The sequence below is a fragment of the Saimiri boliviensis genome, chromosome 7 (genome assembly GCF_048565385.1).
Source record: "Saimiri boliviensis isolate mSaiBol1 chromosome 7, mSaiBol1.pri, whole genome shotgun sequence".
NCBI lineage: Eukaryota > Metazoa > Chordata > Mammalia > Primates > Cebidae > Saimiri > Saimiri boliviensis.
The window spans coordinates 109,219,361-109,244,909 of NC_133455.1; the positions used below are offsets into that span (position 1 = coordinate 109,219,361).

The 25,549-nt window shown below is 48.3% G+C and overlaps 1 protein-coding gene and 1 long non-coding RNA gene across 4 annotated transcripts; one reads left to right on the forward strand and one right to left on the reverse strand.

The window, feature by feature from the left end:
• Positions 1 to 785: 785 nt before the first annotated feature.
• LOC141585183 (uncharacterized) lies at positions 786 to 17,866 on the reverse strand. 2 transcript variants are annotated; one of them, XR_012518571.1, is made up of 6 exons: positions 17,642 to 17,866; positions 16,515 to 16,636; positions 9,729 to 9,845; positions 8,944 to 9,128; positions 4,765 to 5,030; positions 786 to 2,808 (listed from the first exon to the last, which is right to left on the reverse strand). It is a non-coding gene; the product is annotated as an uncharacterized LOC141585183 (long non-coding RNA). The 2 variants fall into 2 exon arrangements; XR_012518570.1 differs by having other exon boundaries at positions 8,944 to 9,845.
• A 122-nt stretch (positions 17,867 to 17,988) lies between these two features.
• TMEM106C (transmembrane protein 106C) lies at positions 17,989 to 23,773 on the forward strand. 2 transcript variants are annotated; one of them, XM_003941446.4, is made up of 8 exons: positions 17,989 to 18,056; positions 18,630 to 18,844; positions 19,707 to 19,770; positions 20,237 to 20,396; positions 20,487 to 20,627; positions 21,584 to 21,633; positions 22,087 to 22,140; positions 22,998 to 23,773. In XM_003941446.4, exons 2-8 carry the CDS (start codon positions 18,658 to 18,660, stop codon positions 23,092 to 23,094), a joined length of 753 nt encoding a protein of 250 aa, XP_003941495.1. In that variant the 5' UTR covers positions 17,989 to 18,056; positions 18,630 to 18,657; the 3' UTR covers positions 23,095 to 23,773. The 2 variants fall into 2 exon arrangements, with proteins under 2 accessions (XP_003941495.1, XP_003941496.1); XM_003941447.4 differs by having other exon boundaries at positions 18,018 to 18,127.
• The last annotated feature ends 1,776 nt before the right edge of the window (positions 23,774 to 25,549 follow it).

Consider the following 25,549-nt stretch of genomic DNA (forward strand, 5'->3'; position numbering starts at 1 on the left):
TGCACAAGGGCAGCATGAACCTTTCCTCCATCTGCATGTGGGGCGACCCTGAGCCTCTGGGCCTGGCTGTCCGCCTGCGCCAGGGCGCTCTGTCTGGGAGGTCTCCGCACCCTCACCGAGGGAGGCAGCTGAGGAGAAGAAAGAAGCCCGAGGGCCTCAATGGCAGAGCCAGGCTGAAAGGAAAGAAGAAGCTGATGAAACCAGGGCGCTGGAGGATGGGGCTGTGGAAGGGCGAAAGGGAGGTGCACCGTGAGGTGAATGGGGCGCACTGGAGGCAGGTGGTGGCTGAGTCTTTGCATAATCAGAGCTGAGAAGGTGTTGAGGTCTGGAGAAAAAAAAGTCTTGGGGGAAATGAAGGTGGATTGCAGGGATGGGCTCTGATACTAAGAAGTTCTTTTCGGTGTCTAACTTCAGTCCTGCCTGCAACAGAATCAGCTTTCTCCGTGTGTAGTTCTTGCATCCTGGAAGCTCACGCAGGGCATAATGTGAAAGGAAGCACAGGAAGGGCTTGGGAGGGGCGGAGAGTCTTTCTCCTTGGCCTGGGAAGCCACCACAGTGTCCCGTCCCCACTGCCAACCACCTGATAGCTCCCCAGTCCTTGGCATGGCCCAGAGACCAAACTGTTGGCAGTGGCAGCTCCTAACCATTTAGACAATCTTCTTTTCACAAGTTTATTTATTATTCTTTTCCCACCTCTCCACCCCTTCCCCACCAGCTGCTTAAAATATTTTTCAAACAGAAAAATCCAACCACAGCTGGAAACCAACCCTAAAGTTAGTCCGGAACGTGGGAGCTGCCAGGGAAAATTGCTGGGGCTCAGGCTGTGGGAGGAAGGGCCTCAGCCGCAGAGACAGGCTCGCTCTGCAGGGGCCTGCAGCAAGGACACGGACTCGGGGAGAGGGCACAGGGCCCCAGCATCAATCCACAAGCCGTCAGTGAGGACTGGCTACGTACCAGGCCCTGCGCCACCACCGTGAGGGACACAAATTGCTTTAAGTAAAAGGGGCTGACCCCATTCTCAAGAAGTTACAGACTTAATAAGGAGGTAAGACACAGGCACAAACACTCCAGTGGCAATCATAGCACGCTCTTACGGGGTGTTTGCCATGTTCAGGGTCCTGACCTAAGCACTTTACATGCACTAATTCATTAAAAACCCTCATCAGCCCTGTAAGAAAGGTACTCTTATTATTTCCATCTTATAGAGGAGGAAACTGAGGCACACAGAAGGTAAGAAACTCTCTTTTTTTGAAAGACAGAGTTGCACTCTGTTGCCCAGGCTGAAGTGCAGTGGCGCAATTATGGCTCACTGCAGCCTCAACCTCCTGGGCTCAGGTGATCCTCCCACCTCAGCCTCCTAAGTAGCTGGGACTACAGGCGCACATAACCATGCCCGGCTAATTTTTACTTATTTTTTATTTTTGTACAGGCAGGGTTTAACCATGTTGTTCGAGCTGATCTCAAACTCCTGGGTTCAAGTGATCTGCCCATATCAGCCTCCCAAAGTGCTGGGATTACAGACATGAGCCACTGCACCCAGCCAAGAAACTCTCACACCACAATTCATCTAGTAAACAGTGGAGTCAGGATCTGGGCCTAGGGAGTCTCTCCTGAATCCATGTCAGTGGCTATGTTATGCTGCCTCTGTACAGTCATACAAGGGGAGAGGCAAAACCCCATGAAAGAAGCATAAACAAATTAACACGAGAACTCAAAGAAGGGAGAGATGGTCCCCAGCAGAGGATCAGAATCAAAGAGAGCTCCCTGGAGGAAGTAACATAGAGCAGCCTCTGGAAGGACAGTGCGGCTCTGAGCTATACTCGAGGGCAGGGACAGAAGGTCTACAGCAGAGATCACTAAAGCAGGAGCAAAGACAGCACCCAAGAAGTCAGCTCCTGGTGTGCAGCACCACCCAAAAGCCTGTCCTCAGGCAGCCCAGTGCCCAGAGGGGACACTGGCCAGAGGAAGATGTCCAGGCAGGCCAGGCTCAGCCACAGTGGAACAGCAATTCAGATTCAGGCTCCAGCTCTCCAGTGCCCTCAGCCTGTGTTATCTCCCTGCAGCTCCTACCTGCTCCATTTTCTCACTCTCATCGCTAGTCCAGGTCCCCTTGCAAACCTGTTCACGGGGAGAGTGAAAGACAAAAACGACAACACTTGAAAACCCTCTTTATAATAGAAATACTTTGTGGCATCTAATTTAGACTAAAATCACCCCGCTGTCTTGTTTGGATGGTTGGGCCCAGTAGAGTGGCCACAGAGCCATGTGGCCCGAAGCCTCAGGAGATAGGGTGGTGGGTGTGTGGGTGGACTCCACCTCTCCCTGCCTGGCCTGCACTTGGCTAAGATGCCAGGTCATTTGGCATCTCTGGGCTTCAGGTCTCTTGGATGGGAAGCTGAAGAAATATGAGCCCTTCCCCAGCTCTGGACCGACAGCTCCAGCCATAGCCTCCAGCTGCAAGCATCCACCTGTTCCAAGATGCATCCCGATCCCTTCCTGTCCCGCCAGGCAAGAGCAGGTCAGGCCAGCCCCCAGCCCACTGCTTTGGGTAATCCAGCCTTGGGTGGGCTCCTTCCCTTTGATCCTGGCTGCCTCCTGATCCCTTCAGTGGAGGGAAGCAACCTCCAACCTCTTGTGGGTTTTTCTTTTTTTTTCAGAGATGGGGTTTCACTGTGTTGCCCAGGCCAGAAAGCAGAGGCTATGCATGAGTACACTCATAGTGTACTGCAGCCTCCAACTCCTGGGCTCAAGCCGTCCTCCTGCTTCAGCCGGCCAAGTAGCTGGGACAACAGGCATGCCTGGCTCCTCCTGTGGGTTTTAAGAAAGGAATTACTTCTGTGGGTTTTGAGAAAGGAAGGAGTCTGGAGGCCCGGCCCAGGCCTCCCACGCCCCCTGGTGGAAAGAACAGAGCTGTGTCCAGACCTGCACTGTGATCTGTGGCCATCCTTCCCACCCTGCTCCCCTGCCACCCCTCCTCTCTCTTCCCCTGACCTTATTCATTCACCCTTAACTGCACATGCAGTGGGTGCCAGGCACATGACACGAGATGGGGCGTGGAAGTGACTGCAACACTGTTCCTGTCCCAAGGTGCTTCCTGCTCACTCAACTCCATTCAATTCATTCAATAAATATTTACAGAGCTTCTGCTCTCCGCCAGGCTCTCTCAAGGCCCCCAGGACACCATCCTGCCCTCACAGATGGTCTAACGGGACACACGGTCAACAAACAATCATCACACAGTAGATAACCCACATGCCAGAGAAGAAGCCAAAAGGAGATCCTCCAGATGCACCGACAGCTGCCCTCATGCCTAGCTGGGGAATGGAGGAGCAGAAGAGGGTGTGGGTGCACACGTGTGTAAGTAGGTGTGCATGCATGTACGTGTGTGTGCATGTGTGTACGTGTGTGCACACTGAGGGACACTAGGAGACGGATTTGCAGAGATGGCAGAGCCACATCAGGGCTGGGCTCGAGCAGCTGTGTAGGATCCCTCCGGGCGCAGGAAATGGGGTGTGGGCTGGGGAAGGGCCGAAAGAACATCCCACACCGAGAGGACAGAGCGAACAAGGACACAAAGTCCCGGCATGTTTAGGAAGCTACAAGTAGTCTGTTGTGGTATGAGTGTGTGGTCAGTGCCAAGGAGGCAGCAGGAGGGTGGAAGAGGCCTCACAAGTTGTCTAAGGGGCTTGGGTCTGATCCTGGAGCCTGTCAGGAGCCACTGAAGGCTTCAAGAGACGGAATGATACCAATGCTTCTGCTTTCAGAAAAGGACCATTAAGGCCGGGCGCGGTGGCTCACGCCTGTAATCCTAGCACTTTGGAAGGCTGAGGCAGGCAGATCACGAGGTCAGGAGTTCAAGACCAGCCTAGCCAACATGGTGAAACCCCATCTCTACTACACATACAAAAATTAGCTGGGCATGGTGGCACCCGCCTGCAGTCCCAGGTACTTGGGAGGCTGAGGCAGGAGAATCTCTTGAACCCGGGAGGTCGAGGTTGCAGTAATCCAAGATCACACCACTGCACTCCAGCCTGGGCAACAGAGCAAGACTGCATGAAAGAAAGGGAGGAGGGAAGGAAGGAAGGAAGGAAGGAAGGGAGGGATGGAGGGAGGGAAGAAAGGAAGGAGGGAGGAAGGAAGGAACGAAGGAAGGAAGGGAGGGAGAGAGGGAGGGAAGGAAGAAAGGATGGAATGAAGGAAGGAAGGGAGGGAGGGAGGGGGGAGGGAGGGAAGGAAGGAAGGAAAGAAAAGGGAAGGGGAAAGGCCAGGACTGCTAGACCAGTGCAGTGAGGAAGGGAGCTAGGAAGGCAAGTGGCCAGAGATGGCACGGTGCTTGTACCCCAGCTGTGTGACATCAGGCAAGCCACATCACTTCTCTGAGCCACAGAGGCCTCATCTGTTAAATGGGGGTGCATCTGTCAAATAGGGGTGATGGTACCCAGCCTGTAGACTTGCTGAGAGGAGTAAATGAGATAATATGCAGAAAGTGCCTACTATGCTACCTGACACATAATACATACACAGTAAATTACATACACATGTATGTGTGTGTATGTATATCTATTTATACATATTTAAGTCAGAGAGTTTACCAAGAAGGCTACTGCAATTGCCTAGGCAGGAGATACAGAGAATCCAAATTCAGCCACTGTGGAAGGTGAGAAGAGGACAGGTATTTGCCCTTCGGGAATGGGTTGGATATGGATCTTGTCTTTCTATAAACATCCCAGAGTTCATCTCAGCCTTTTGTCCTCAGGCACTAACCTGTGACTCCCGAATTCCTCATCACCCTCTCCCGGGTTTTCACTGCCGGCTTTGTATTAGGTGTACGTATGCTTGTTCAAGGCTTGTCCGTTTGCAGTTTGTCTGGCTAGCCTCAGGCCTAGGACGCCTGGAGCTCAGGCACAGGCCCTGCTGGCGGAACCTCTAGGTAGGGATGTCGCAGGCAGCAGTGGACAGATTCCTGGCGGTTTTGGTTTCAGATGACAATCAGACGAGGATCTCTCCAGCCACCACGTTCATCCCTGAAGCTAAGGTTGAGAAAGGAAGTGCTGAGGAAGTTGACCACAGAGATTGTTTAGCTGGTGTCTGAGCTTCATCACCCATTGCAGAGTGAAAATCCAGCAAGCCCACCTCCAGCCTACCCCTCAGGCACAGCTCCCCCGGCTCTCCGGCCAGGCAGCCTTCCTCCCACACCTGTCTTCAGCGTGCCGGCTCTTGACACAGACACCACAGGTACCATTCATGGGGCGCTCTGCCCCCTCTACAAGAGCGGCAAAAAGAGGCAAGCGGTTGGTGTGTGTGCGTTCCTCGACCACTGTTTAACCTACTCGGAGTGTGTTCATCTGAGGTTGCCAGCGGTGGAAGGACTTGCAGCAATTATTAAGGGCTAAGACCTCCAAAGCCTTCTCATGGTGCTGCCACCGTCTCCAGGCTGTACTGAGCCGGGGGCAGTTGTTAATAGTTTCAAGGGCAGCTATTAGTCTCCATGGTCTGCAGGTCCCCCTCCAAGATAATTTAATTCAGATGTTCATTTTAAGATGTTAGTTTGTGTTTTGATTTTTCTGGTATCTGTTCCCTGTTCTAAGGTGATAACTCAGCCCTTTTGATTTCTTTGGGGTAGAAATTAAAAAAAAAAAAGTCTTTTGAAGACAGCCTCTTAAACTGTCTCGTATGAATTCCTGGGCTTACTCAAGAGATGGTATCAGGTGTTGAGAGAGGAAAGCACAGAGAGAGCAGGGTGAGGGGAGAGGAACCCGAACCACTGCCCCGGCATCACCGTGGAGAAGAGGGGGGGTCTCCAAGCTGCATGGCTGCATGGGCATGTGGGACCCTGCGTGCCAGGTCTGCCAGCCTGGGCCAAGGTTCCCAGGCCACAGGGAGCAGTAACATGACCCAACTTAGAGGCCTGGGGACAAGGGACAAGGGGGTGATCAGCATGACATGGTGAGAGGCCCTTCCATACGCTGCCTCCTGGTCTCCAAGAAGCAATTCTCCAGGACTCCTGAGCAACCTTGGGGAGGGGGAGATAGCCTCAGTAACGGAGGAGATTGAATCCCCTGGGGCCAGTCAGGATGGGGCTTCGAGTTAGATTTAGATTGGTTTAAGTTTTTTTTAAATAGGACCTCTTTTGCCCTCCAGGATTTACGGAGGCAGATTCATCCCTCCAACTGCAGCCAGGACACTTACTGGCTGTTCCAGGTGCACCTGTGAGCCAGGTGAACGTGGGCACAATGCAGGTGAGACCCTCCTTCCCTGGTCCCACAGGCAGCCTCATCAGGTACCTCAAAGGAGGAGCTGAAGATGTGCCTTTTTAGACCACCTTGGGTGACTGGCTTTGGGGTCCCCTTCGTGGTGGATTGTCAGTTCCTTGATGTCATGTTGGACCCCTATTAACTTCAGTAGGGAGGGCACCAGGTTCAAGAGACCAAAGAAGAGACCCAGAGCCTGCAAATGAGACCAGGGGGGGTTTATTAGTGGGAAACTTACACATGGGGATGCTCCCGTGGTGGCACGCTGGGCAGGAGAACCACAGCCACTTGAGAAAACCACGCAATTTATAGCATTTTCACTTCGTACCCTTCCCCAACAGCCTCCACCTGGCAGCCTTCATTTAATCCAAAAGAAAGGACCTTGATCCCCTGTATGGCCGTGTTCCACTGGATAGCAGGGGAACTCAGATATTCTCATAGATTAGAAATGAATTGGCTGGGTGCGGTGGCTCACGCCTGTAATCCCAGCACTTTGGGAGGCAGAATCACCATTTCCTTCCCAGTTCAGTGTTCGAGAGAGACCAAATCACCACTTACTTCCCATTTCGGTGTTTGAGAGGTTTGTTTCTCAACCTTTCCTGCTTCACCCTCACCATGTCTAACCCGTCCGAGCAGAGGTTCCTGCCTACAACTGATGGGGGTGCAGCCCCCGGGTGTAGACTCCTGTCTGGAACTTCCGTATATAGACACCCTCTGTGCTACTCCTCCAAGAAAACGTCTGTAAACTCTCTTCTGGTGTCGACTCTTCACACGAATGAGCACGGTAAGGAAAAAAGAGATGACTTGGAAGCATAAATCCCAACGATCCAGTTTGGAGCTGACCACAATAGCTCAGCCTAATTCACTTCCACCTCAGTTTCTCCACCCATACAATGGGAATAACAGCTGCCTCACTCATTTTACTGCCACCATGTAAGTGGTAAAATGCTCTAAGGTTGTAAGGAGTTTTTAAATGCAAAGAACCCCTAATCTTTTAGAGTACTGAACCCAGAACTTCAGCAAGTGAGACCATTTCCTCACTCTAGACACATAAGAGCCAGAGCTTTGGGTGCTGAGATCTCTGATTCACGTAAGAATAAACACAGAATTCACTAAGTAACATGTCTGTGCCTCTTAAATCCACTCAAGTACTACAGTGGCTGCAGCAACGGGGTCCTGACCTGGCTCAGCCTCCGACTCTCCAAGCTTTAGCGAGTCCCGATCTCTTGCAAAACGACAGCCTTGATTCTGGTCCTGATTCTTTCCCTCACTGGGTGTCATTTAACCTCAAGCAAGCTTTCTCAGGTGTGGAATCAAGACAGCGGGGTCAGAATGAAGACCACCTCCAACTCGAATTCCTCAGTCTCCCTACCATTGCAAAGGGAGGTCGAGACAGTCCTGCCTCGTCGTATTCCTGCACATGAGTCCAGGGAGGGATGCGGAGTGGGCAGAGCTAGTCGCTGCCCTGGCCCTGGCCCCACAGGGCCTTTTAGGACCAGCAGCCTTTTCTGGCCCACACTGCCCTGGGCCTGTGGGACCAGCAGTACAGGCACAGGGGAAGATTGAGGAGGCCGGGAGTGCAGGAGTACCCGGCTGGCCCCCTCTGCCCAGGCCCACCTGGACAGCCCCAGTGAGCTCACGTCTGCAGTAAGCTCACTTCCCATAACTGGGACAGTGAGACATGCCTGGGAAGCCAAGCCCAGGTGAGAAGTGATGGCTGCCTCCTCAGGAATGTGCTGCCCAATTAACGCTGCCTCCCAGCTGGCTCCTGCCCAAGCTAGGACTACTCCCCCAGGGTGGTGCTGGCCAGCCTCCAGGCCGAGTCATTCTGCGAGCATTTATTGAGAGCCTACTATGCAACGGGCATAACAAGAAGGAATACAAGCCACACAGGAGAGTACAGCCTATCTGTCCCAGACAGACTTTCAGAGACAGACTGTCAGAGAGCCTCAAGAGCTCTACTGGTGAAGCCCCCAGACCTCCATCCACACACAGCCCTCCCACTTCCTGCCCACAGCTCCAAGCCCTTAACTTGTTTCCCTTCTTTTCAAAGCACCCACAGTTCTCAGTTTCCTTCTAGGCTCCTCTTCCTCTTAAGCTGTCTGCAGCAGGCTGCTGCCTCCTCATTTTCCTTCTGGGACAGTCTGAACCACCCACTGTCCATCCATTGGCAGACAGTAGGTTTACTGCATCCTGTCCTTGGCAGGGTGTCCAAGAGAGGCCATCAAGTGAGGCCACGCCCATGTGCCTGAAGGATGGGCTCTCAGCAGAGGTGCTCTCCAGGTGGATTACCTCTAGAGCAGGTCGTCAGGCAGGAAAGCCTAACTTGGAAGACAGGCCTCAGATGGGCAAGGGGGCCTTCCTCTCAAAGAGCATGTGCCCCTAGGGCTGAAGTTGGAAGAGGTTAGAAACCTCAGCGTGGCCTACATGGTACACGGTCGAAGCAGTCATTCTCCTTGTGATAAGATCCAATCTTTTACCTTTACTAGCTCTGTGTCTGCATTTGTTAGGATTGCATCCCACCAGGAAAGAGAGACACCCCAAAAAAATAGGCTTACACAGTTTTGAGGGGCTATTTGTCTCATTTAATGAGAGCTCAGAGGTTAGGCAGTCAGGGCCTGACCATGGCTCCAAATGTCATCAGGGGTCCAGGCTCCTTTTACCCTGCTCCCTAGCCTCCCTTAGCATGTACCTTTTATCGCCACAAGACGGCTGCCCCATCTCCAACATCCAGTTCAAATTCCAAGCAGGAAGAGGAAGGTCGAAGGACTAGTCGAGTCTCTCCCCTTTGAGGAGATTTCCTGGAAGTTCCACACAAGTTCTTACAACGTATTGGCCAGAACTGTGTCACACAGCCACCTCTATCTGCAAGAGAGGCTGAGAAATGCATTTTTAGTTGATGATTTGCTGCCACCAACAACATCAGATTTGGTTAAATGAGGAACGAAAACTGCTACGGAACTTGCCAGGAGAGAGGTGTGTAGGAGCAAAGGGAAAACTCCCCCCTTGCCTGTGCAGGGGCTCCGACTCAGTCCCAAGTCAGGCTCTCAAAGACATAAGACAAGGCTACAGGGGGACCTCATCCAGTTTTTATTTTGGGGACTCACAGCAGTTTTTCTAAATAGACACTGGTCTGGTCAGAACCACAAAACTGACCAGTCTGCAGGGCTGAATTGAACAGTAGGCTTTTGGGGTTTTAGGCTTGTGATCTACCCAATGGTACCCACTTTATGGCATAAGAACACAGAAAGACAAAGACAAAGGAAAAGAGGATTTCTGAAAGGAGAAAGGATCAGACAACATGAATATTCCTTCCAAAAGTACACCAGAGTTGCCATACCCAAGATTCGTCTTACAAATGCTTTTCTCCCATTAATCAAGATTCGGGAGAGAAAAAGGCAGTGCTTTTTACCATTTGCTTAACCAGATTCCACAGAGAGAGAGAGACTGAGAGCCTGGCTGGTAAAAATTTCTTACCCTTCTGCTGACTGGTGAGGTCCTGAGTTCTTTTGATGGTAGCTTCTAGAGGAACACAGCAGCACTGATGTGCTGCTCACAGTGCCAAAACTGTAGGGGAAGTTTGCTGAAAATCAACTGAACAATGGCAGATTAATAAAAGAAAAGGCATACACATTTTATTAATATGCATGGAAGCGGAGTGGGGGAAGAGGAAATCATGGAGTGATTACCCCAACCCTGCAGTGAGGTACAAAAGTTTTATACACCCTCGATATGGTTAGGATTTGGGTCCCTGCCCAAATCTCATGTTGAATTGGTAGAAGGGCCTGGTGGGAGGTGATTGGATCATGGGGGCTGTTCTCGTGATAGTGAGCGAGTTCTCACGAGATCTGATGGTTTAAAAGCATGTGGCACTTCCCCCTCACTCTCTCTCTCCTGCTCCACCGTGGTAAATCGTGCTTGCTTTCCCTTCACCTCCTGCCATGAGTGTAAGTTCCTGAGGCCTCCCACCCATCCTTCCTGTACAGCCTACAAAACTGTGAGTCAATTAAACCTCTATTCTTCATAATTACCAGCCTCAGGTAGTTCGTTATAGCAGTGTGAGAATGAACTAATATAGAAAACTGATACGAGGAGTGGGGCATTGCTATAAAGATGCCTGAAAATAAGGAAGCAATTTTGGAACTGGGTAATGGGCAGAGGTTGGAACAGTTTGGAGGGCTCAGAATAAGACAGGAAAATGTGGGAAAGTTTGGAACTTCCTAGAGACTTGTTGAATGGTTTTGACAAAGATGCTGATAGTGATATGGACAATAAAGTCCAGCTGAAGTGATCTCCGATGGAGATGAGGAACGTATTAGGAACTGGAGTAAAGGTTATTCTTGCTATGCTTTAGCAAAGAGACTGGCAGCGTTTTGCCCCAGCCCTAGAGATCTGTGGCACTTTGAGCTTGACAGACATGATTTAGGGTATCTGGAGGAAGATATTTCTAAGTGACAAATCATTCAAGAGGTGACCTGGCCTGGCTGCTCCTAACTGTACAATCGTATGTGTTCACAAAGTGATAATCTGAAATCAAAACTTATGTTTAAAAGGGAAGTAGAACATAAAAGTTTGGAAAATTTGCAGCCTGACCATGTGATAGAAATAACCATTTTCTGGGAAGAAATTCAAGCCGGATGTCAGGCACAGTGGCTCACACCTGTAATCCCAGCAGTTTGGGAGGCCAAGGCAGGTGGATCACCTGAGGTCAGGAGTTTGAGACCAGCCTAGCCAACACAGCGAAACCCTGTCTCTACTACTAATAAAAAAATTAACCAGGCATGGTGGTGGGTGCCTATAATCCTAACTACTTAGGAGACTAAGACAGGAGAATTGCTTGAACCTGGAAGGCAGAGGTTGCAGTGAGCAGGGATTGCACCACTGCACTCCAGCCTGGGAAACAAGAGTGAGACTCTGTTTCTGGGGGAAAAAAAAAGAAAAGAAAAAGAAAAAAATCTACCCATCTGACAAAGGGCTGATATCCAGAATCTACAAAGAACTAAAACAGATTTACAAAAACAAACCAACAAACAAGCCCATTCAAAAGTGGGCAAAGGATAGACACTTTACAAAAAAGAAGACATACATGAGGCCAACAAACATATGAAAAAATACTCATCATCACTGGTCATTAGAGAAATGCAAATCAAAACTACATTGAGATACCACCTCACGCCAGTTAGAATGGTGATCATCAAAAAATCTGGAGACAACAGATGCTGGAGTGAATGTGGAGAAATAGGAACACTTTTACACTGTTGGTGGGAGTGTAAATTAGTTCAACCATTGTGGAAGATAGTGTGGCAATTCCTCAAGGACCTAGAAATAGAAATTCCATTTAACCCAGCAATCCCATTACTGGGTATATATCCAAAGGATTATAAATCATTCTACTATAAGGACATGTGCACACAAATGTTCATTGCAGCACTGTTTACAATAGCAAAGGCTAGGAACCAACCCAAATGTCCATCGATGATAGACCGGACAGGGAAAATGTGGCACATATACATCATGGAACATTATGCAGCCATCAAAAATGATGAGTTCATGTCCTTTGTAGGGACATGGATGAACCTGGAAACCATCATTCTCAGCAAACTGACACAAGAACAGAAAATCAAACACCGTATGTTCTCACTCATAGGTGGGTGTTCAACAATGAGAACACATGGACACAGGGAGGGGAGCACCACACACTGGGGTCTGTTGGGGGGAAACAGGGGAGGGACAGTGGGGGGGTGGGGAGTTGGGGAGAGATAGCATGGGGAGAAATGCCAGATATAGGTGAAGGGGAGGAAGGCAGCAAATCACACTGCCATGTGTGTACCTATGCAACAATCTTGCATGTTCTTCACATGTACCCCCAAACCTAAAATGCAATTAAAAAAAAATAGAGAGAGAAAAGAAATTCAAGCTGGCTACAGAAATTTACGTAAGTAAAGAAGAGCCAAATGTTAATAGCCAAGACGATGGGGAAAATGTCTCCAGAGCAGTCGGAGATCTTTGTGGCAGCCCCTCCCATCATAGGCATGGAGGCTTTGGAGGGAAATGGTTTCATAGACCAGGCGTAGAGTCCCTACTGCTCTGTGCAGCATCAGGACATGGCACCTTGCCTCCCAGCTGCTCCAGCTTCAGCTGTGGCTAAAAGGGGTCAAGATACAGTTCGGGCTGTTGCTTCAGAGGGTTCAAGCCCCAAGCTTTGTCAGCTACCATATGGTGTTGGCTCTGCAAATGTGTAGAAGGCAAGAGTTGAGGCTTGGAAGCCTCCACCTAGATTTTAGAGGATGTATGGAAATGCCTGGATGTCCAGGCAGAGTCTGCTGCAGGGGCAGAACCCTCATGAAGAACCTCTACTAGGACGTTGCAGAGGAGAAATATGGCATTGAATCCCCCACAGAGTCCCCACTGGGACACTGCCTAGTGGAGTTGTGAGAGAAAGGCCACCATCCTCCAGATCCCAGAATGGTAGATCCACTGACAACTTGCACTATGCACCTGGCAAAGTAGCAGGCACTCAACACCAGCCCATGAAAGCAGCCAAAGGGGCTGCACCCTGCAGAGCCACAAGAACAGGGCTGTCCAAAGTCTTAGGAGCCCACCTCTTTTATAAGCATGCTCTGAATGTAAGACATGGAGTCAAAGGAGATTATTGTGGAGCTTTAAGATTTAGCTGGGTGCAGTGGCTCATGCCTGTAATTCTAGCACTTTGGGAGACCAAGATGGGAAGATGGCTTGAGGCCAGGAGTTTGAGACCAGCCTAGGTAACATGGCAAAACCCCATCTCTACCAAAAAAAATACATACGCACAAAGTAGCCAGGCATGGTGGTACCTGCCTGTAGTCCCAGCTACTTGAGAGGCTGAGGAGGGAGGATGGTTTGAGCCCAGGAGGCAGAGGATGCAGTCAGCTGAGATCACACCCCTGTACTCCAGCCTGAGCAGCAGAGCCAGACCCCATAAAAAAAAAAAAAAAAAAAAAAAGATGTAATGACTTCCCTCTTGTGTTTTGAACTTGCATGGCGCCTGCAGCCCTTGTCTTGGCCAATCTCTCCCATTTGGAATAGAACATTTACTCAATGCCTGCACCCTCATTGTGTCTTGGAAGTAACTAACTTATTTTTGATTTTACAAGCTTGTAAGCAGAAGGGACTTTCCTTGTCTCAGATGAAATTTTGTCAAGAGGCATATGAACCAGAACAACTCCATCTTGAATAGAAGCTGATTACAATGAGGCTGAAAACTACTGGGCTGCTTTCCCAGACAGTTAAGGCCTTCTAAGTCACAGGATGAAATAGGAGGTCAGCACAACATGCAGGTCACAAAGACTCTGCTAATATAACACATTGCAGGAAAGAAGCTAGCTAAATCCTACCACAACCAAAATGGCCATGAGAGTGACCTCTGGTCATCCTCACTGCTACACTCCTGCCTGCGTCATGACAGTTTACAAATACCATGGCAACATCAGGAAGTCACCCTATATGGTCTAAAAAGGGGAGGCATGAATAATCCACCCCTTGTTCAGCATATCATCAAAAAATAACCATAAAAATGGGCAACTAGGAGCCCTCGTGGCTGCTCTGTCTATGGAATAGCCATTCTTGTATTCTTTTACTTTCTTAATAGACTTGCTTTCACTTTGCACTTTAGACTTGCCCTAAATTCTTTCTTGAGCGAGACCCAAGAATGCTTTCTTGGGGTCTGGATCAGGACTTCTTTCCTTTAATAACTTTGGACTTGGACTTTTGAGTTAATACTGGGATGAGTTAAGACTCTGGGGACTGCTGAGAAGGGATAATTGTATTTTGCAATGTGAGAAAGACATGAGATTTGGGAGGGGCCAGGGTGAAATGATATGGTTTGGATTTGGATCCGTGCCCAAATCTCATGTTGAATTGGAAGTGGGGCCTTGTGAAAGGTGATTGGATCAGGGGATTGTTCTCGTGATCGTGAGTTCTCACAGGAGCTGATGGTTTAAAAGTGTGTGGCACTTCCCCCTTCCTCTCTCTCTGCTGCTCTATCATGGTGAGCAGTGTTTGCCTCCTATTCAACTTCTACCATGATTGTAAGTTTCCTAAGGCCTCCCACCCATGCTTCATGTACAGCCTGTGGAACCGTGATTAAATTAAACCTGTTTTCTTAATAATTACCCAGTCTCAGGTAGTTCTTCCTAGCAGTGTGAGAATGGACTAATACAACCCTTCTTCACAGGGGTGAGAGAAGATGGGGAATGTAGGCAATTCTTTTGAGGGGCGATAATGATTAGGGAGAATAAACAGACAAGGCAGACACATTAACTTGTAAGTGATTCTCTTTGCAATTTGAAAGAGCAGGAGAGGCAGACATTATCTTTTGAAAAACTCCATCCAGGTGTGATTACATTCTTCAGTTTTTTTCTCTGCCATAGATCATGATATTTCAGGGATGGGATAAAAAGCAATTGTGTTTTTCCTGGTAAGAAGTTTTATTGGCCAGGCACGGTGGTTCATGCCTGTAATCCCAGCATTTTGGGAAGCTGAGGCAGGAGGATTGCTTGAGCCCGGGAGTTTGAGACCAGCCTGGACAACATGGGGAGACCCCGTCACTAGTAAAAATTTAAAAATTAGCCAGGAGTGGTGGTGCATACCTATGGTCCCAACTACTTGGGAGGCTGAGGTGAGAGGTATAATCCAAAAAGTATCAAAGAAAAGTCTCAATTAATTTAGGAGTTAATTTTGCTAAGGTTAAGGACATGTCTGTGACACAGCCTCAGGAGGTCCTGAAGACATGTGCCCAAGGTAGTTGGGTACAGCTTGCTTTTAAACATTTCAGGGAGACACGAGACATCAATAATTATGTGTAAGATGCACATTGGTTGGGTCCAGTAAGGCAGGACAGCTCGAAGGGTGGTGGGGTAGGGGGATTCCAGGTCAAAAGTAGATAAGAGACAAAAGGTTGCATTATTTTGAGTCCTAGGTCACTCTTTCACCAAAGACACAATTTAGTCCGGCTCAGTAAATCTGCATTTTTACATACACCATAGGACTGAGGAAGCAATCGGATATGCATTTGTCTCCAGTGAGCCTCAGAGGGATGACTTTGAGTCCTGTCTGTCCTTTGACCACTGAGAAATTCCTTTGTCCACAATGTGAGGAAAGTATGTAGCTTTTGATCTTTGTAGCTACCCTACTTAGGAGTAAAATGGGAGGCAGAATTGTCTGACATAGTCTCTAGCTTGACTTTTCCCTTGGCTTGGTGACTATGGGGTCCCGAGATTTATTTTCCTTTCACAATAGTAATGAGGCATGTCTGACTCCCACTTCCCATCATGGCCTGAACTAGTTTTTCAGGTTACCTTTGGAATTCCTTTGTCCAAGAGGAGGAGTCTATTCAGATGGTTGGGATAGAGGAGTCCTAGTTTTATTTTTGTTTTACAGAGGACTACTTGAGCCCCAGAATTTGAGGCTTTAGTGAGCCATGATGGCACCACTGAAGCTGAGCCTGAACAACAAACCAAGACCCTGTCTCAAAAAAAAAAAAAAAAAAAAAAAAAAAAAAAAAAGCTTCCTTGATCAGACAAGGAAACCCCAGAGAGAGTCTTCCCCTGTGCTTGGGGTTGAGGAGAGGAACAAGACAAGGTTAGAGGGACCTTGATTCTGAGGCTTGCTTTCTTTCAATTTCCAAAAGCACTCAGTATACCCAAGCACCATATTTTGGGGAATTGTTTTCTGTGACCCAACAGATGAAAAAATCATTTTAATAAGGTATGGATCAGAGATGAAAGAAGGGGAGTAGAGGGTCCTTGTTGCCTCTTACTAAAGGCTCAGTGGGCTGGCTGTGGCCCGCAACTGGGCAGGTAGCCAGACAACAGCACGTACATTGGCATTCCCCCACAAGAGAAAGAGGAAAATGCAGAGGTGGCAGAAACCTGAGGGATTACCAGCCTCATTCTCCATTGCCAAGTGGGCCCCTCATTCATCTCATTTCAGAATATCTCCTTTCCTCCCCCAACATGATCTTTAATCACTTCACCTGGTTAATGTCTGCGCCCACCTCCTGCTGCTGCAGGCTAAGCTCATCCTGGCAGTATGAACAAAGAAACCCACCCATTAAAAAGTGCCCTCTAGGCCAGGTGCAATGGCTCATGCCTATAATCCCAGCACTTTGGGAGGCCAAGGTGGGCAGATCATCTGAGATCAGGAGTTTGAGACCAGCCTGGCCAACATGGTAAGACCCCATCTCTACTAAAAACACAAAAATTATCTGAGCGTGGTGTCAGGTACCTGTAATCTCAGCTTCTTGGGAGACTGAGGCAGGAGAATCGCTTGAACCTGGGAGGTGGAGGTTGCAGTGAGCCAAGATATTACCATTGCACTCCAGCCTGGGTGACAGTGCAAGACTCCATCTCAAAACAAACAGAAAAAGTGCTATCAACCTCTTGTGTGCATGCCTTTTTTGTGGAGGTCTGGGGAAGGGGGGCCCTACTACAGAATGAAACTACTCCTTGATACCTCTTGGCACCTAATGGGCCTGCAAAGCTCAGCTCTGGGGTCCGTTCCTGCAAGAAGCCAGCAGAACTTCCCCTGGAAGCTTTCCCCCAGGCTGGGCCCCTCTGACTTGTGAGCCTTCCAGCAGCACTTTTATCTACAGTGTAGGAGGGGTCTGATGAAGCCTCTGATGCCCCTCCTGGACTGAGGACAGGTTCTGATGTAATTGCCCCATGGGTTCTCCTTGCCCACTGCCTAGAGCTGATTCATCAAGACAGGGGAATTGTAATAGAGAATTTAATTCATGCAGAGCTAGCTGAATGGGATACCAGAGTTTTATCACCCAAAATAAGTCTCCCCGATAATTCAGAGACTAGGCTTTCTTAAGGATAATGTGGCTGGTAGGGTACCAGGCAGTGGGGAGTGCTGATTGGTCAGGTTGGAGATAAAATCATAGGAGGTCTAAGTGGGTTCTTCTTGCTGTTTTCTGTTCCTGGGTGGGATTACAGAACTGGGTGAGCCAGGTAAGTGGTCTGGGTACTGCCAGCTGGTGCCTCAGAATGCAGGATCTGAAAAGTATCCCCAGCACCGATCTTAGATTTTACAACAGTGATGTTATCCATTGGAACAACTAGGAAGGTTTGGAATCTTGTGACCGCTGACTGGATAACTCCTAAACCATAATTTCTAATTTGTGGCTAATTTGTTAATCTTACAAAGGCAATCTGGTGCCCAGGCAAGAAGGGGGTTTGTTTTGGGAAAGGGCTGTTATGATCTTTGCTTCAAAGTTCAAATATAAACTAAATTCCTCCCAAAGTTAGTTTGGCCTATATCCATGAATGAACAAGGGTAGCTTGGAGGTTAGAAGCAAGACGGAATTGGGTAGGTCAGATCTCTTTCACTGTCATAATTTCCTCACTTACAATTTTCGCAAAGGCAGTTTCACTGGATGCTCTGCATCTGTGTACCCTCAGCGACCACACAGCTCTCGTGCTCTAAAAAATATCTGAGATTGGCTTTGGTAGCCGGCAGCACCTTCCTGCTCTCGCAGCAGAGAAGTGTTCTTTCTGCTCCGGACACTTAACTGGAGCCTCTCCCGGCATATCCAGCGAACAGCACGGACTCGTCCGGACTTCCCGGAAGACGCGGCCCACGGCTCCCCGGCGCTCTCTGCCGCCCTCTACCGGAGCCGAGGGAGCGCGACAGCGGCGTTGTGGACGGGAAGGCCCTCGAGTCCTGAAGCGCGCACGCGCGAGCGCGCCCCTGCGTCCCCGGCGCCGACTAGGTCTTCGGCGCCTGCGCGCGGCGTGCGTGCCTCTCTGTCGACCCGAGAGGCTGGTGAGTCCTCGAGCTGGCAGGTGGCCGGGGCAGCGGTCGGAGGGGAGCTGCCGGGAGTTCGTGCCCTGCAGGTCTGAGACGCTGGCGTTCGCTCCTGCCTGGGCCTCTATGGTGGGCTCAGGTCGTCGCTTTTTCCAGGGGGCGTGTCCTGAGCCCGCCTCCCGGCTGGGGGTGGCGAAGAATGGGAATCGTTAAGGCCCGTTATTAACTTGGTGCCTGTTGTTTGTTGCTCGAGGAGGGCACAGAGCTTACAGATAGTGAAGAGGAAGGGGCGAGGCTGGACCAGGTGGGAGCGGGGGTGCCCCGAGTCCCAGGGCGGTGAGGACCGAGGCAGGTGCGCAGAAGGCAGGCCCCGTCCTCCCTCCCCACCCCCGCCGGCTGTGTGTGGCGGGTAAGAGAGGAGTGGAGAGCAGTGTGACAAAACGAGGGTCCCGATAGACATCGTGCAGGTGTTGGGATCATACTCAGGGGCGGCAACTTGTCGTGTTTGCCTTTTTACTTTTCTTATAGAAAGAAGCGATTTCTGTCGTGATGTAGTGGGGCCACTAACGTGCTCCACTCTTTTCATCTTAGGACATGACACCAGTAGCACATCAAGGCCATGGGGTCTCAGCATTCCGCTGCTGCTCGCCCCGCCTCCTGCAGGGAAAAGCAAGAAGATGACAGGGAGGATTTGCTGGCTGAACGAGAGCAGGAAGAAGCCATTGCTCAGTTCCCATACGTGGAATTCACGGGGAGAGATAGCATCACCTGTCTTACCTGCCAGGGGACAGGATACATTCCAACAGGTGATCAGGGAGGGATGATTCCCTGATGAGAATCCCAAGATACCCTCAGGGGTTCTTCGTCTGCCCAGACAACTTTTCTTATAGGCAGTAATACCATAATAGAGACAGTGCCCTGAACAGGAGCCAGCCCAGCTGACTTAATACACTTGGGCAGTTTCACAACTTCTCTTCCTCTCCTTATATTTCAAACCCTTTCTTCTTTCCTTTACCTCCACTCTTGTTCTTTTCCTGAGGTTGGAGCATTCAGTTTGCTCTGTATTGTGGTATTTGTTGACAGGCACATTTCTTTATTGCTGTCACTCACAAGGATTGGGACAGCTTTGCGGGGGAACCATCTTGAAAGCTGCTTTTCAAGGAAATGGATAGCTAATCCTTAACAGCCTAAGGTCAGAAAAATATATCGGGTCAGGAGAGAGAGACAAATGCTCAGCCTTGGTACGGGATCATCTATTACTATTACTAAGTTGACCCTCAGAAAGTCTTTAACAGTTTGGCTGGAAAGTCATGGAAATTTAGAGCTGGTAAGAACCTTAGAAATCATTTACTCCAAAGCCTCTGTATGAAAGGGGAGGAAACCATGGTCTTGAGAGGTTCAGCGACTCTGACAAGCCCGTGTAAAGCCAGAACAGGATCCCGGGTTTTTCAACTTCCATATCACTACCCTGGCAGCACTGACAGATGTTTTATAATTTGTGGCATTCTCTTGTTTCTTGTTCATTAGACCCAAAATGTGAATTTCACTAGTATTTTAAAAAATGTCTCCTTCCAGAAGAATACTTGTTGTGGCAGGCTCAAGTGAGACGTGAAGGCAAGTTCTACCAACACATGGGATTTACAAAATAATTGTTTGGCTCTTTTCTAGAGCAAGTAAATGAGTTGGTGGCTTTGATCCCACACAGTGATCAGAGATTGCGGCCTCAGCGAACGTGAGTTAACTGCCTCTCACCTGTTAATACCTGCTTCTGTCCCTAATCTGTTTCAATATGTATGAATGCCAGTTAATTCTTTGCAAACTACATGCATTTTTAATAAATCCCCCATTTATAAAATGGGGAAGATATCTCTCCCCCCATCACAATCTGGGAAAAGAAACTTGAAGCTGGAAATTTTTTGAAGGCCAAGGTCTGGAATTAGAAGAAACTCGGAAAATGGGGTGTTCTGGGAGGAGTGGGAATGTCTCTGTCTACGTGGCTCCTTTCTTCAGCTTTTCGGCCCAGAGTGCAGTGTTCAGAGGAGTTTTAAAAGATTTCTCCTGCTTCGCTGCTTCTTGACTGGTTTGTTTTCTGGCTCTTGGAACTTCCCTTGCACTCCCTTCTCCTTCCTGGTTTTGTGTTTAATCTTGACACTTTGAACCTTGATAACCGGGTCGGTCATGTGCTGTGTCATTTGCAGGAAGCAGTACGTCCTCCTGTCTGTCCTGCTTTGTCTCTTGGCATCTGGTTTGGTGGTTTTCTTCCTGTTTCCACATTCAGTCCTTGTGGATGATGATGGCATCAAAGTGGTGAAAGTCACATTTAATACGCAAGACTCACTTGTAATTCTCACCATCATGGTAAGCTTTACAGTCTTATTCCCTGGGTTGTATGCCTGCGAGGCTTGGATCCAGGACACTTACTTTGTTTCCTCACTTGCCCTGATGTAGGCCACCCTGAAAATCAGGAACTCCAACTTCTACCCAGTGGCAGTGACCAGCCTGTCCAGCCAGATTCAGTACATGAACACAGTGGTCGGTACATACGTGACTACTAACGTCTCCCGCATTCCACCTCGGAGTGAGCAACTGGTAGGCTTTTCTTTTAGGAACCTTGTGCCACAGGCCTAAGAGAGGAGGAGGGGCTGCGGGAATGCCGTAGCTGTCTCCTCATTCCTACTTGTAGGAACTGGTGATGAGGAAGACCTGACGGGCCCTGTAATTATGAATAATTATGAGAAAACCCAGCTAGCATTTAAGCATTTTGGGGAGCAGAATAATTTGTAAGAGAAAAAGACTTGCTGCAAATTAAGCAGCAGCAGTGTTATAGCCTGAGGTCCATTGGCCTCTCTCTCCCCCACCCCTTTTTTTTTTTTTTTTTTTTGAGATGGAGTCTTGTTTTTTCTTTTGAGATGGATCCAGGCTGGAGTATGGTGGCACGATCTCTGCTCACTGCAACCTCTGCCTCCTGGGTTCAACCAATTCTCCTGCCACAGCCTCCTGAGTAGCTAGGATTATAGGCAAGCACCAACACGCCCAGCTAATTTTTGTATTTTTAGTAGAGGCGGGGTTTCACCATGTTGGCCAGGCTAGTCTCGAATTCCTGACCTCATGATCTGCCCGCCATGGCCTCCCAAAGTTCTGGGATTACAGGCGTAAGCCACTGTGCCTGGCCCTCACTGGCCTCTCAAAAGGGAAGAGGTTGGGCCGAGCAGGGTGGCTCACACCTGTAATCCAAGCACTTTGGAGGCCAAGGTGGGCGGATCACCTGAGGTCGGGAGTTCAAGACCAACCTGACCAACATGGTGAAATCCCGTCTTTAAATATATATATATATATATATATATATATATATATTTTTTTTTTTTTTTCTAAAAGGGAAGAGATTGGCAGTAGCTATTAGAGGCTCATAGATTATATTAGGGACAATTTCAGGGAAGTATTTTGTATACGATGAAAAAATGACCAGGTCTTTGGATTGCTCGTAATAATACTGTTTTGTGTCAAGTCTGCTTGGCCACAGACCGACTCTGGTGTCTTATTTTCAGGTGAATTTTACCGGGAAGGCTGAGATGGGAGGACCATTTTCCTATGTGTAGTAAGGACACTGTTCTCTGTGTGTGTGCTCTCTGCTGAAGGAAGGGGATTCAAAGTCATACTCCATTGACTGGGCCTGGTCCTGCCCTAAGTCTCAGCTTTTGGCCTATAGATTCCCTGGCTTTGACTGTCTCGAGATTTATTTGAAGAATGTATTATTTGATATGTGAACGAAGTGCTGGAATTTCTAAAAGAGAACATTAAACCACTAAAAACGTTACCAAGCTCCAGCACTTTCCTGATCAGTTTGAAAAAAACCAAAAAAGTACGGCGATGTGGGAGGATGAAAAGGACGGTAGAGAGACTCAGAGCTGACGAGCCTTGGCAGCACTTAGGTGGGGGGAAGGGAGGCACCCCAAATAGGACAGTATAACTCCGTACTCTTCTGCTGATGCTTTTTTTTTTTTTTTTTTTTTACAAAAAACTGACTCCTTCCATATTTGCTGTTTGGTAGCTTCTTCTGCACGGTTCCTGATATCCTGGTGCACAACATAGTGATCTTCATGCGGTACGTCTCTGTTCCCAATCCTGCGGCCTGTCGGACCATGTGAGCTTACCACCTTTGCTCAGGAGGTCCCTGTGTGACCGCAGGGCAGAGGCACCTAGCCCGAAGGGACACCTGATGCCTCACAGGCACAGATACAGTAGACTCTTGGTGTTCTCTAAACACAGTGTCCACATGTCCTTCACAAATCACTAGAGTCACCCTGAGCCATTTTCTCCATAAAATGGGGCCTAGTTTAAGTAAACACATGATCCCCTCAGAATCCTAATGAGACCAGTCATGAACAGAAAACCTTCTCAAGATGTGAGTACTGGGGATTTGACCAGAGTTCCTCTCTAGCCACACAAATTACCACATGTCATGGACCTTTAGGGTTATTTCTGGAACCGTGACTGTTGTATTTGCAAATGACAAGACTCTGCTGCAGACGTGAAGAGGGGTTAGAGCAGGGTTTCTCAGCCTTGGCGCTATTAACATTTTGGCCCAGACCTTTGTTGTAGGGGGCTGTTCTGTGCATTGTAGGATATTTAACAGTGTTTCTGGCCTCTACCCACTAGATCCCAATAGTAAACCCCCCAGCCCTCAGTTGTAACAGCCCAGAATGTCTTCATACATTGCCAGAAGTCTCCTGTGGGGTAGAATCATTCCCAATTGAGAACCCTTATTTAAAGGATCACCTCCTGGCACAGTATCTCTGTGAACGTGGAAAGATCTGGCCTCCTGGTTACATAACTGTGAGACTGTATGCCTGGGGCCCATGGATATTGTTGCCTGAACTTGCAAAAAACTTCCTGAGACATTTTTCTTGCTTATTTCATCCCCCAAACATAATTAATTATTCTTCTTTTTATTTTCCCTAGAACTTCAGTGAAGATTTCATACATTGGCCTCATGACCCAGAGCTCCTTGGAGACACATCACTATGTGGATTGTGGAGGAAATTCCACAGCTATTTAACAACTGCTGTTGGTTCTTCCACACAGCACCTGTAGAAGAGAGCACAGCATCTGTTCCCAAGGCCGGAGTTCTGTACCTACGCCCAGGTGGTGTAAGCAGAGGAAGAATTGGTTCACTTAACTCCCAGCAAACATCCTCCTGCCACTTAGGAGGAAACGCCTCTCTATGGTACCATTCATGTTTCTCAGAACCAGCAGAATCACTGCCCAGTGCCTAGCCTGTGCCCAGCAAATAGTTGGCACTCAATAAAGGTTTGCAGAGTTTAATACAGATCTTTTCAGCTCTTCTTAGGGCATTATAAATGGAAATCATAACTTGGTTCTCCATTGATTGGGGCCTGGTTATCAAACCATGGAGTGATGTGGAACTAGGACTGAGCGAGCTGCAGGCCATTATCAGTGCCTCATCTGTGCAGAAGTGGCAGCAGAAAGGGACCATCTGAATACCTAAGAGAAAACAGACCCATTCAAGGTGTGAATTTGTTCCATCTATTCCCAGAGGCCTGGGAGCTTTTCAAAAAGAAAGAAAATAGTGTGTTGGCTTTTTTTTTTTTTTTTTTTTGGGTAGAAAGTTAGAATTGTTTTTATCAAGAGTCTATGTGGGCTTGATTCACCCTTCATCCATTGGCTGGAACATGGATTGGGGATTTGATAGAAAAATAAACCCTGCTTTTGATTGATCTGTGTCTCTGATTGCCTGGGTGTCTTCGTAGGCACCTCTGGGGGAACCGTAGAATAGTTTCCTGCCAAGTGGGTCAGGATGGGATGGGAGGAAAGAGACTGCACCCCAATTGTCCTCCCGTTCCCATGAGTTTCTGTCACAGCAAGCAGTCTCATTTCCCCCCATTGAATTGACTCTCAGGGCACGGGGCTGCCCTGTTCCCTTCCAGGACAGAGCACTCAGTGCCCCTTGGGGTTGGAATTCAGTCTTGAATAAGACATCCTGGTTTGAGGTGGTAAGATTTCTTGGGTTCTCTTCACCTGCTCTGCCACCAAACGTTAGGCTACAGCCCCAGGATGGCAGAGAATCTAGTTAAGGAACTTTGAGTAGTCAGGTGTCAGAAGTCAGCTCTTCCCATAGCACTGGGACCTCAGGAAATCCTACAACAGGTGGTGGCTGGGTTGTATATTAGTTTTTGTCTCCATTCCCATAGCTTGGTTTTCAATATTTGCTTAATGATCTTTATAGTCTGAATCTTCAAACTAAGGCTAAATTTCATGTTTGGCTGACTTCAACCATGATGGAGGAAACCAGAAGCTGAGGGCTGATACCAGTTTTGTTGTTGCTCTGGAGCACGTGGGGATACTTGTACATGACAGTGATGACTGACGTGGATTGATGATGGGCCATCATCACTTGCACGGAAGCAAATGTGCACCATTTTTGAGAATGTTGCCCTAATCAGAACATGCCCTAAACATATGAAGATGTTGACATTGCTACATTTTCTTTTTAGTTTTCTTATTTTCCAAATAGCCTGTGTAGCATATTTTTCATGGAATTTTGAAAAAGATACTCTGGTACTTCAGTTTTGAAACATTTTTTATGACCATATGCCTTAGTAACATTTCTTGCTTTCGATATTATCTCAAAACCCAGCTATGATATTAGAATGAGAACACTCACATTTTTAAAACATATAGCAATAAATGTGATGTTACAATACTATCAGTTCCCGTACCCGTTTACATTATTAACATCCCATACTGCACTTTGGGGTGTTCTGCATAGCTTTATTGTAGTGTCTGTCAATTCCTGAACAAATGCCTGGAATGTTCTCTCAGCAACCCTGACTAGAAAGGAAGTGGCTGGCTTTAATGTCATTGTCATCACCATTGTGTTCCCAATGGATTGAAGTTTGCAGAGTGTGTCTCTTAGAGAGAGGCCTTGCTAACTATCTCTTCGTAGCTTCTGGCTTGGCCTATACTATGATCTCTTTCTTACCTCAAACTACTTAGACCAGATCACCTGGCTGAAGAGCTGCTGCATACAGAAGTCTCCATTCATGTATTTACTCATTCCAGAAAGTATTTATTGAGCACAGGATTGCAATTTCAAATGCATTTCGTCCAGAGTCATAGCTAGAGTTTAAAACACCATCACAAGCCTTTTCTGCTCACCAGACCTTAAAAAGGCTACAGTTTACCTCCACCAACTATTCTGCAACCCCAGTTACCTCAATGTAGGACCTTCACGATCTCAGGGTCAACTCGCAGGGATTCTAGCCCAAAGTGTGAAAGAAGTTATTAAAAGAATCAGCCTATTTGGTTAAAGCACTACATGAATCAATAGGGTCCCAGGTATTTTCTCTGGGCAAAATAATCCTTATTCTTTGCCTTGATAAGTAAAATTCTTTATTACCTGGTTAGCAGTCCTTTAAGATTCTGTGTTCTTTCAATTGTTTAAAAGGGGACCCATTTCAGAAGTTCTGTGATGTGCACAGGGGACTTGGCAG